The following is a 12,781-nucleotide window of genomic DNA, read 5'->3' as shown; positions in this document are numbered from 1 at the left end:
AAATTCTCCACTATAGCCTGCAGATAATATTGCCTACCCCTCCGATAAGACGGTCCGTACCTTTATAATGTATGATGAAGTTACCATTTTAGTGAAAAATAACTCTGCATTAAATCTTCATTCCTTGATGATAATGCAAGATAAAGTAGCCAAAGCAAATGCTATTTCCTTGACGTTTACAAAAGGAAATTTCTCTCCCAAAAAATCTAACTTTGCCCTGACCTGATATTGCTACACTCAACTTTATTACATGCAAACTTTGAATCACCTTGTGCATTGTATACAAATTAACACAGAATGAAAGGATGCACTAATATTTCTAATCTCAGCTACCATTAGCACCTTTGATAAATCAAAAAAGGACTTCTTTAACTGAATATAGGGGCAAGACTAAAGGCAAATATTCCGTACCACAATTAAATAAAAACTTAGTAATCTGTATACAATCTTAATTCTTGTAATCAGGATTGTCACGGAGGCCAAGTTTCGAAAGAACAAAGCAATAGGACTCCCAGTCAGTTCTCCTCAGATATTTCAACAACTTCTTCCTTTGTTGCACCTTTGCTTGCAATCCTCGACGAGAATGCTTATCCTAGAACAAAATAACAACATAATTGTTGGCTGTCAAATATATTCCACATCAAGTGAAAGATTACGTCACTTGTTTACTTATTCATATCAAGCTGTCAAAAACTACAGCGGTGATTAAGAAAATCCAAATAAATCAAATAAATCAGAAATGTTGAGGGTCCATAACAGAGTACTTACCTTTTTGTGCAAAACAGCTGACAAGTGAAGTATTTCTGTTGTAAGTTGTGCAACTGCAAAGTACAAAGACAGAAATGATGATCAATTGCTATGGAAAAATGAAAATGGCAATCATGAAAACAACAGAAGTTTCAAGATCTTGATTTCATACTGGGGTATATACTTGAGCTGAACATAACATTATAATATGTTTCCCAAGCTCAAATAAAAACTAAGGTTTCCACGGTTACGGACTTACGGTCCATGCTAACAATTTTCATTGACAAGAAATTTCACATCCCAGATGTCAGAACAAAATAAAACTAGCATTTTGTCATTGACTCTAAGAGTGAAGCTGCACCTAAACACAAGATATAGCCAAACCAAGATGAATATGATCCGATCAATACAACACCCTATGAAATCCAAATTCCATCATTCTTTTACACCAATAGCTATAGCAACAAGACTGAAGACTCACAAGTAACCAACCATTTCAATAATTATGACAAGATCAGGCAACACCTACAAAAAATAGAAAATGACTTATTACACAAAGCTGATAGCATTGTGCAATCCATTGGATCAATTCGTGCACATGAAAAGGTACATCCAGAGGCTCCATTCAGAAGTGAGGAGATGTGAGACCAGCACCATCATGGCTAGTAAAAGAGCAAGTGGAAAACAAAGTATAATAGTGAGCCAAGATCAGGAAGGATCTGACACCAAGGGCCATCAACTTGAACACCCAACTAGATGTTCCATGACAAGTTTGCCATCCTTTCAATGTAGGGTTTTAGATAGTATTTGCCACTTTGAATCTCTTTCCTTCCACATCCTTTTGTTATGAATGATCATAACTGTGACAAAAATTCAAGGAAGAAGAAAGAGAATTCAATCTGACAACTATGAACATTACAGAAATTAGAAGATAGTTATCATGCTTTCGAGTGGCCTCATTCACTCCCAAAGCTTCTTCAATATTCTGGATGCCTTTCTACATGCCAACTCTACCTAATTTTTAGGAAAGCTATATCTCCTCTCCCTCTAACAAGCCAACTACCTTCCTCTTCAAGATACAACTACATAAATTAGACTAGCTATTATGTTCCACCCTTGGGTTGATATAATGTCCGTAACTTTGCTTTCCTTTCCTTTCTCCCTCTCTCCTTCCCTTAGCGGCTTAACCACTTCCCCCTTAGTGATTTCAGACAGGATGTTTTTGATTTGTTGTCTTTCCACCAGTTTCTAATGTGAGTACAATTTTTCTACACCCCAATTTGTTTCCTTCTCATTATTCTTAACCACTTCCCCCTTTGTGATTTCAGTCAGAATGCTTTTGATTAGTGGTCTTTCCACCAGTTTCTAAAGTGAGTACAATTTCCTATACACTCCTAATTTGTTCCTTCTCCGTATTCCTACTTAACTACTACAGTAGGTTTTACTGAAAGATCATAGATAATTGGTGGTGAAGGCTGCCTATATCCCTTCAAATAACCAAAACTAAGGAAATAATTCCCTTCCTAGGCAACACTAGCCACTAAATATTACATTATTATTTCAACCATTTGAAATCATAATGATATATCCCTCTTAGAAGCTATTTTTCTAAGGCTGCAAGTCCAACCATGGTTCATGCAAGATGATAAACTGATGGTGGTGGTGGTTTTTCATTGCTTTTTTCAAAGATATTAAAATTAAGGAAACTTTTTAAAGCCATCTTTTAACAATAAACTAGTGAGTGACCCCGGGCGTTGCCCCGAGTTGCTACTGTTGTAGACGCACAATCAATAAATTTTTTAGAAGTCTTTTCAAAACTGCAATTGTCATTGTCAAACCAAAATTGAGTTATTCTTTAAATATAGTTTTTTTATTTTATAATTGAACCTTGTGGTTTACACTTATATGAATTTTTTTCTATACAAATAACATAATTGATATTGGCTTAGATGGTTAAATAGTAGTATGTGTAATAAGAGGTTTAAGAACGCTTTTTAATGTGCGGAGTACGAAGTAGGAAATAAATATTTGTTTTTTTTGTAATAATTACACCACATGGTTTTAAGTTATATATATTTCTTTTTCATAATTATAACGTGTTTGATAATTAGCTTAGATGGCTAAAGAGTCAATTTTGTTGTAAGTGGTTTGGGGTTCAAATCCTCTTATCATCATCTTTTTTTATTTAGTGATGGTGTGGTATGTGGAGATGTTGGGTAGGTGACATGGCGCCGTCAAATGTTTGTGAAGTGACGTGGCATAATTTGGAAGAGGCTACGTGGCGCATAGATGTTTTTATAAACGCCTTTTAATATATTAGAATAGATTAAAGTATAACACTATCATGAACCCAGTTATTGTATACAATGTCCTATTTTCACCAATTCTATTATCTTGGTTGGATGGTGTTGAACTATTGACAACCATGATTATTATCATGTGGGATATTGTAAGATTTGTCATTTTGCATATTTTCAAACTGTAACTTTTTAACATACGAAGCTAAAGTTAATAATGGTCAAAGGTACACATTAGAAACCACCAATAAAAGTGTATTCCAACTACAATAACAGAGCTACAGAAGTATGTTCTATGGGGAGGTACAGGTATCACTCATACGTACAAAGGGGGACAATGAAGAAAGAACAGAGAGTCAAAAAAAAAAATTTAAAAAAAGTAAAAAAAAAAAAATTTAATTAAAAAAAAAAAAAGATAGTGAGGCAGAGTAAGGCAGTAGAACAGAATGGAAGATAAAGATTAAAGAGAGAAACGAGGTCCATTGGAAGTGTCAAAAACTACAAACAGTAATTTCGACCTGAATACAAACAATAAACCATTTGTCTTGTGACAATTCTCACAACCCAAAAACTATAACTATAACTAATAACCCTTCCAAAAGAATATGTAAACCTCAAATCAAGAGAAACTCTACTGTCTCTACATTGCCTAAAAAGAAGTAAATAACTAACTGAACTGAAGCAGAAGTGGGAGAGAATTATATTGGGGTGAGAAAGAACTAACCAGGTTTCTTTTTGGACCTTTCAAGACATTAACTAGCCCACTTTCAAGTATCATATTTCACAATCAATCATTATATAGCTAAAATGATTGGCAGCCTGGTATCCATTGAGAAGAAAGATCATGTACTACATTTCTCAAGAATGTCAAAGAACATTGTTCCCAAAAAAAAAGAAAAGAGGGGAGGGGGGGGGGGGGGGGGGGAGAGAGAGAGAGAGAGAGACAATGATTAGTGCTGCCACACATGGATGAAAAAGAGGAACATGTACCTCACATTTGGTATTTTTCACTTTTAAGGACCTCTCACTTTTTTTTCACCATTAAAGACCTGAGGGTAGAAATCAGGCCACTTAACTCATCTTTAGTTAGCCTTTTGATAAACAAATGCCAAGTCCTTGTAAGGATTTATTAAAAAAATAAAAAATCTCAAATCCTTGCAAGAATTAAAAAATAATAATAATAATAATAATAATAATAATAATAATAATAATAATAATAATAATAATAATAATAATAATAATAATAATATTAATAATAATAATAACAACTGTCATGTTTCTTCTATAACTGGAGGATGCCCTTGTCCACCAATAATCACCTCTCCAACACCACCCACCTGAGTGCATGAAAGAAACCCAAAATCCACAATTTTCTCCCTCTTGTTTGCAGCTTCAATATTGTTTTTATAATCTCAGCCGGCAAACACCCATTGCTACCCAGAGCACCACCCATTGAAAATATCAACTAATATATCCACACTTTTTGGAATCTTTTAATTATTAATTGTTAACTTAAAATAAATAAATAGATTTCTCTTCTAAAATTTTCCCACTCCACCGTCTTCTACACCTTTATGAGCTGATCTGATCAGCCAACATGCCCAACACCACCTTACTATCTTCTTTCATGAATGAAAATGTATCAATTATAATTCAAAATCAAGCCCAGATAATAAGAATCAAATTGGAAAGAAAGAGAAAAAAAAAAAAAAAAAAAAAAAAAAACTACTCAGGAGCTCTATTTATGCTCCAATTTCTTGTACCTTTTTTTTGGGTGTTGTTCGAGGGTTTAATGTAGTGTCATATAATCGATTTTCTTTTTTATAATTATTTTCTGTTTTGATTTCTTAAATAGTACTCATAAATGACTAATATGAAGTAAGAGCTGAGATTTGAGAATGGTGGGTGGAGGTGGCGGAGGGGAAGGTTGCAGAGGAGAGGTGGAGGAGCAATAAGCTTATGAGTTTCCCAAAAATATTGTGCATGTCATCATTATTTGTGCAGACAAAGGCCCCATTTAAGGGGTTTGAGGTCCTTAAAGGTGAAAATATAAGTGCAAGGTCCATAACTGGGAAAAATATAAAATGTTAGGTCCCAGTGTTATACTTAACTCACATTTGTTAACAAACGGAGGGAGTCCCACAACTGAGTAAGCAACTCATGTATATGATTATTTATAAGCCATCACATTAAAACCAATAAACACCACCAAAATATAGGGCTGAAAAAAGATTTTCGGAAAGATAGTCCATTCTTTCCCTAATAGACATCATACAAAACTAATTCCCACCATATATTGGCTGCAATGTAATATCAGCACAAAAATCTATTACTCTACTTGTTTTAAAAGTCTGTGACTTAATGATAGAGTTGGTGCCCTTGAATTTTAGTCCATGAAAAAGGGAATTAGCTATAACAGACCGTACAGGACCATTAATATCCAAATAAGTCTAAAATCAGGGAAGCATTCTGATTAGCCACACAAGGAAGAAAGGAAGTCCGAGACGGTATGACAAATAAAATACTCCGTAATATATATATATATATATATATATATATATATATATATATATATATATATATATATATATATATATATATATATATATATATCAAGTTATCCTGCTTACTTTGAACACGTGTTGATCCACAATCTGACTCATGCATTTTAAACTCATCCCGCACCTTTTTCAACTCAAGCTTTAATTTCTCCTCTGCAGACATGTTATCTGGATGAAAATACTGCAAAGAGAACAATGAATTCAAATCATTATATTGAAAAGATAAATTGTATGATGTCTGTCAAGAGTAAAGAAAATAGGCAGTATGGTTTCAAACAGGTTTTTAGCAATATTTCTATCCCTAATTATTGGTTCATGGTCAGATGTCAACATCATAATGAACTCGAGTAAATATGAAGCTTTTAATAGAATGCTCTTAATTTTCAGAGTACAAGTAAAGGAGTTCCCAGCCATAGGTGTGCCATCAGAAACGAACATGGAAGCTAAACAGAAAAACAAATAAATAACATACTCTTTAATGTGATATACTACATATAAACAAACAGTCTGCCCCATAAATCTCACTAATTTTATAATCCAAAATATTAAGCAGGCACAGTTTCATCCTAGAGAGAAAAAAGCCAACCCCTCATACTGATCAAATTGGATCTGTAAATGAAGCTACACCCCACAGACGTTTACATGTGTTATATTGTGGAGACTGATGCAAAAGTGATGGTAGCTCCTCTCTAGTACGTCAACTAGCATCATTTGTTGTATCAAACTGATTAAAATATGATACAGAATTGTATAATAAATTAATAAGGCATGTTTGCAAGTTAAACTGACAAACAAGCATACACATATATTTCATAATGATAACAGAAATTTCAGAGAGGAGACACAGAGGAAAGTAAAAGGGGTCTCATAAAGGAATCACTTCCTTTTCAACTAAATGCTCTTGTGGAGGATACTCCGTGAAATTTGATGGAGACAACAAACCCAGACTCTGGACTACGGGGAAAAATGCATTCGTCAGCACATTATACAACAGAATAGCATAATGAGCTACTTTAAAATTAAGTACAATATTACTTTAACCAATAATAATGGACAAAATACTTCACGTTTCAGACAATCCTCCTCTGAAGAATATTAAATAATGCAAATTACAACCATGCAGATTATAAATTTAACTAAAAACACTTCACAAACAGATCAAATACAAATTGATTTGTAGACAGCTAAGAGAGCTTCAAGGTAGCCCATTCATGCAGGCTTGCAGCATCCACTACATCGTCCAAGTGTTAAATAAATACTCTGTATGGCATAATTTGCTGGAAATCATTACTTTAAATGGTGTAAATTTTCAGAAAATTATTAGTGGAATCTCTATGAAAATAAAACAAGATGAGATTATATGATATTACCTAACAGAAAGCTTCAAAGAGACTTACAAGGCATATGTAAACACTACTCTTACTTTGCTACGTCCAAAAACTATAACTTTAATATGCAGGTTCCCATTAGGATAACAAAGCAAAACTAAGGGTTCGACAATTGACATTACAATAGAGTGTGGCCAATGATGAGTAAATGCACAGAAGACAACATCCTTGATCCATCACACTCAGACTTTTCCTTTCATATGATTATTCAAAAGCAAACTTAGCATCATCCCCTCCATGTCTGCTAAAAGCATGAACATAGAGCCTAAAGTCCCCATTTCAAGAAGAGAGCTTTAAACCCAAACATCAAACCGATCAAATATGTTGACTGCCTTCCATGTCCACAAAAGGATTCACTTCCTCTAGCATTTCATACTTTTCTAATTTATAACACATCTTAGCCTAGAATTATCATGCCAGGCCTTCAATGCTTAAACCAAAAATAAACCAAAACCTTGAATATAAATGAAACCATTTTCCACCCACCTACCCCAACTTATCCCACACACAAGATGAACATAAGAGATAAGTACAATGAAATGTTAAACTTCCTTAACTACTTAGATCAAGTCCACGGATTGAGAATAAAACAACATCATTATAACGTAAGCATTCAATCAACGCGCTTGAGCTCAGCAAATTTGCTCGGATAACTAAAACAGCAGGGTATTAAGTCATTTCTTCAAGCTTAGACAAAAACTATGAATTCATCCTTCAATACACAACACTTCATAATAACAATCCCAAAACCAAGCAAAGTTCATCAGCAATTTTTTCCATAAGAACATTACAGATGAACCCCTTGTTAGATTGTGATTACTATACCCCTGATGATAGAAATCCTGGGATTCACACCAACTTAACTATCATGTAAAATAATAGACAAAACATTCAACACAAAATCGCAATCACAATACAAAAAAAACACTAGTCTTCAAAGAATAAAAACATTATGAATGAGAGAAAGTGACTCACTGGGAGCATTGTTGAGCCTATTATCCTTGCTACTATTGTCAAGAGACGAAAGACTCTTCCTCAACTCTGTAAAATACTTTCCACTCTGATTGGATTGATTCTCCTCCTCTTTCTTAAGCTTCTTCAACCTCTCACCCAATTCTTGTATTATTCAACGACATCTTAGCACTCGTATCTAATTGCATTAAACGACAAATCCCCAGTATTTTTTCCAGCATAATCATTAGGGTTTCGGGAAATTCCGGCCTGAAACATCGTCTGCTTCTGCTGTAGGTCGAAACCCAGCGGCGGAGCTGTCGATCGACGGCGTAACTCCGACAAATTCTTGTAAAATTCAATGTTAAAAGCCGAATTGAAGCAGGTTAACCTATCAATTTGGCTTTATTTCAACTGGTAAAATTGTAACGGAGTATAATTAATTGCCTGCCAACTTTCAAACTTTTCTTCAAACTGAAAATTAATACGCAAACCGATGAACTTGAATTCCCAATTGACTCATTCGTATGATTGTACAGTATGATACTCTGTATTTGATACACAAATCACAAGTCCTAAATAAATACGGATAATGCAACATACACAGTACAGTACGAATTATATTGAAGGTAAAAATTACGTTCTAATCCATCCAAAAAAAATTACACTTTAATACAGAAATACTTGCGTGGACCTGGTCCACAATAATATTATTGTGGACCCGAGGTTTATACACTTGGAACTGACATTATATTAAATATAGTGACCCTTATTTCTAACATAGTAACCTAATTTTTAATATAGTAACCTTTATTAAAAGTTGTATAATGTTTTATACTATTGTGAACTTGAAGTACGACGTTATAACCCTAAATTTAACATAGTGACCTTTATTATTTGTATTGCCCTTATAAAATATTTCATTAAAAAAAATTTACCTCTTATATCCTATATATTACCAAAATGACTTTTATTTTCAACATAGTGACCTTCATTTTATTATAGTGACTTTTTTTTATTAATAAAACAACCATAGTTTCTCTAATGTTAGCGGTCCACAATAAATTAGTGTGAACCAGGTCCATTTAAGAATTTGTAACTTTAATAATTTAATATTGCTTTATTAACATTAAATAATCCGTTTGTAATAGTCTCAACTTTCCGGCTTTTTTTTAAGACAAACTTTTAAATAAAACGGGTGTTCACTAAATTACCGAACATCCGTTATAAAGTGACAATAAAATGTGCAAAAGTTACACTAAAATGCATAAAAGTTATCCTGACATATATAAGAGTTATTTATGCTTCATTGATAAATTTGACAAAAGTGACACTAAATTTGACAAAAGTGACATTAAATCTGACAAAAGTGTACCCGATGTACAGTAATAAATTAATGAAAACCGGGTGTACACAAAAGTTTTCCTTTTTTTTTAACTAGTATTTGGGCCTGGGCGATGCCCCGGGTCATTACATTTTTTTCTTGTCGATTAAACTTTTTATACTTTAATATTGTATATCAAAAGGTAACATAAAATATCACATAACTTAGTGGTAAGATGCTCAACTCTAAAATTCGAGGTTGTGTGTTCAAATTTTGTGGAGAACATTTCTTAATAGAAGAGATCTACGTGGCATAAAACTTTCAAAAAATTAAATTAAACAAAAAAAAAATTTCTTAAAAACCAATCCAAGCCCCTACCCCCTAGCAACCTCCCTTTTCCCAACCCCACCCACAAATCCACCCCCTACCTTGCCGCATTACCAGAAACTACCCTCTCCCTTTCCCCATCGCCAAAACAACCTATAATCAAATCACCACCGCCAAAAATTGTCGTTAACCAAAAACTCATGTCCGACAAGTTTTTTCGATTTAGTCTTATGTCATAATTCCATAGCTTTAGTTGTTGGCAGATTTAATTAGATAATTTATATAAATAAATAAAGGGTTTTTCTATACAGTGTCCCTGAGGTATTGACTTTTCCAAACTGTGCTCACCTATTTTCAAAATTCCACATTATACCCCCAAGTTACCTTTAATGTCTACGATGTAACTCTACTCTAATCTCTCAGTTAACTTAAATTAACTTTCCGTTAACTTCAAAATAAATAAATAAAAAAACCAAAAACAAAAACAAAAACAAAAACAAAAAAAAAAAAACCAAACACCTCTCTCTCTTCCCTCACAACTACCCACCAGCCACCACTACACCTCCAACCGCACCACCACCGCATCTCCAACTGGACCCCCAGCTCGGTAAAGACTTTTTTTTTTTTTTTGTGAAGACTTTTGTAAAAAAAAATTGACAATTTACAAAGTCCAATAAAAATAACAATTAATGAAATTCAAAACAAACATGACACTCTACTTTTGAAATTGTTTACATTAGAACAACTGATATATTCATATTATATAGTGTTCTACCCCCGTCCCTTGGTCATAATTAGTAGTGTTTTTGGCTTCTTAGAGCCACTTTTATTACTAATGTGCGTTTTCTAGTGTTTTCGTAGTGTTTGTTGAGTTTTGTAGGGAATTGCATCTTTGGAGCATTTTTCCCGGGATTTAATGAAGCTACTACGAGCATTGGAGGAGGTTGACCGTCATTGAAGCCCAAGGCCGGCTAGAAGTCATCGAGCCGGTGATTAAGGGCTCGGTATTTGGAATACCGAGGTTTGGACCGAACATTCAAGACCCGAAGAGGAGATCCGGATTGGGCCGAGGAGTCGAGCCCAATCACAAGTCCAAAACCTCGAGGAGCCACAAGGGCCCGATCGGGCAAGCTTAGCTCGATCGGGCAAGGTGCGCAGCAACAAGAGGTGCGCGGCCAAAGGCGCGCCCGATCGTGTGAGGCTTAGCACGATCGGGCGACGCTGCGGAGAGGGCTATGCGAGTAAAAAGGCGCGCCCGATCGGGCGACCCTTAGCCCGATCGGGCGCGTGTCTCTGGGAAGCCATGTTTGTCGAGGCACTTAGTTCTAATTAGGAGTTGTTAATTATTTTCGTTTAAGTACGCTTTTAGGATAATTATTTTACTTACTCTTTTCTTTCCACTTTCTCTCTCTACTTAATATTTTCTCTCTCTAGACTTTTCTCTCGACTATACTTTGTAATTCCGCCGTCTTGGTACGATTTCTATTTCAATTAATTTCAGTATTTTCTTCCCTTTAACTTCCTTATGGCTTTCTCCATTGTTATGCATGTTTTAGATTTAATCATGTTCGAGTAGTTTAATTCTAGGGTTTATGGGGATCCATAATTAATATGAAGGGATAATTTATTATTGTTGATTATTGACTTTGCATGATAATTTCTTATTGAATTGTTTTAACTCTTTACAATTAGATTATGAATCGAGCAGATGTAATTTAATTGTGAATGTTTAGCAATATTGAATTGATGAATCGAGCAGATGTTAATTTAATATTAAAGGCTATTTTCATTAGGAACTTAGATCTAGTAAATTGCGAGAGCCTGTTAGATCTATGTTGGTTAATAAATTGCGAGAGCCTGTTAATCATGTTATCTGTGCAATGTTAATTATTGATTGTTATGTTTTATCCCGGAATATTAATTATTGGTGAACCTATGACCCTAGGCCTTCTTATATCTGATTCTCTCCCTAACTTAATCTCCGTAGAATACTTTCACATTATAAACAACAAAATTGGTTACTTAAATAATCTGGACTATATTAATTATTTAGGAGTAAAAAGACCAGTTTCCCTGTGGATTCGACCCTACTTCCCTATCTACTTTAGTTAGAGGATTTAGGTAATACTTTTGATTAGGTGATACGACTTTAGCCTGTCAAAATTGGGGTAGAACACCGTCCTTACTAGTTGTCACACTTCACCCTATGGTGGACATCACGGCCCCTCTAGAACGGTGGCCAAGATTAACGAGTCAGGCTTCTTTTGGCCTACCATGTTTAAAGATGCTAACACTTTTGTGCAGGCTTGTGACTCTTGCCAGAGGACTGGCAACATTTCGCGGAGGCATGAGATGCATTACTAATTGGAAGATTCCAATCGGGAGCACATATGATGGGTGCCGATATCAAAGCCTGCTTAATCCTGTCAAAAGCCTCAAGACACTCGTCAGTAAAAATAAAAGGGGCATCCTTAAGCAGAAGCTGAGTTAGTGGTTTAGCAATTTTAGAAAAATCCTTGATAAAACGGCGATAAAACCCCGCATGACCCAAGAAACTCCTAACTCCCTTAACATTAACTGGGGGAGGTAATTGCTCAATCACTGAAATTTTAGCTTTGTCCACCTGTATGCCCTTATCAGATACAATGTGACCCAAGACTACTCCCTCTGTCACCATAAAGTGACATTTTTCCCAATTTAGAACTAAATTGCATTCTTCACATCTTTTCAGGATTTTAGCTAGGTTAATTAAACATGCGTCAAATGTGGAACCATAAACACTAAAATCATCCATAAAGACTTCCATGATAGACTCTATGAAATCAGAAAAAATGCTCATCATGCAACGTTGAAAAGTAGCAGGCGCATTACACAAACCAAAAGGCATTCTACGATATGCAAAAGTGCCATAAGGGCATGTAAATGTAGTCTTTTCCTGATCGTCAGGGTGGATCGGGATTTGGAAAAATCCCGAATACCCATCCAAATAGCAAAAGAACTTATGGTTTGCTAACCTCTCAAGCATTTGATCAATAAAGGGGAGAGGGAAGTGGTCCTTTTTAGTGGCGACATTTAATCTACGATAATCAATGCACATACGCCACCCTGTAACAGTTCTAGTGGGAATTAATTCATTTTTATCATTTTTAACGACAGTCATCCCACCCTTCTTAGGAACCACCTGTA

The 12,781-nt window shown here is 34.8% G+C and overlaps 1 protein-coding gene across 1 annotated transcript in view; it reads right to left on the bottom strand.

Moving 5' to 3' along the window:
- Positions 1-223: 223 nt before the first annotated feature.
- Positions 224-12,781, bottom strand: part of LOC145620260 (uncharacterized) — an 82,887-nt gene continuing 70,329 nt past the window's right edge. The window contains exons 3-5 of the mRNA XM_081674901.1: positions 5,675-5,786; positions 769-821; positions 224-592 (exon numbers count right to left, since the gene is read on the bottom strand). Coding sequence (XP_081531027.1) covers positions 449-592; positions 769-821; positions 5,675-5,786 — 309 coding nt within the window. The 3' untranslated portion in view covers positions 224-448. The remainder of the gene's footprint in view (positions 593-768; positions 822-5,674; positions 5,787-12,781) is intronic.

Source organism: Chenopodium album, chromosome 27 (genome assembly GCF_948465745.1).
Source record: "Chenopodium album chromosome 27, dcCheAlbu1.1, whole genome shotgun sequence".
NCBI lineage: Eukaryota > Viridiplantae > Streptophyta > Magnoliopsida > Caryophyllales > Amaranthaceae > Chenopodium > Chenopodium album.
Note: the sequence above shows the minus strand (reverse complement) of the source record. Positions and strands in the feature narration are given on the sequence as shown.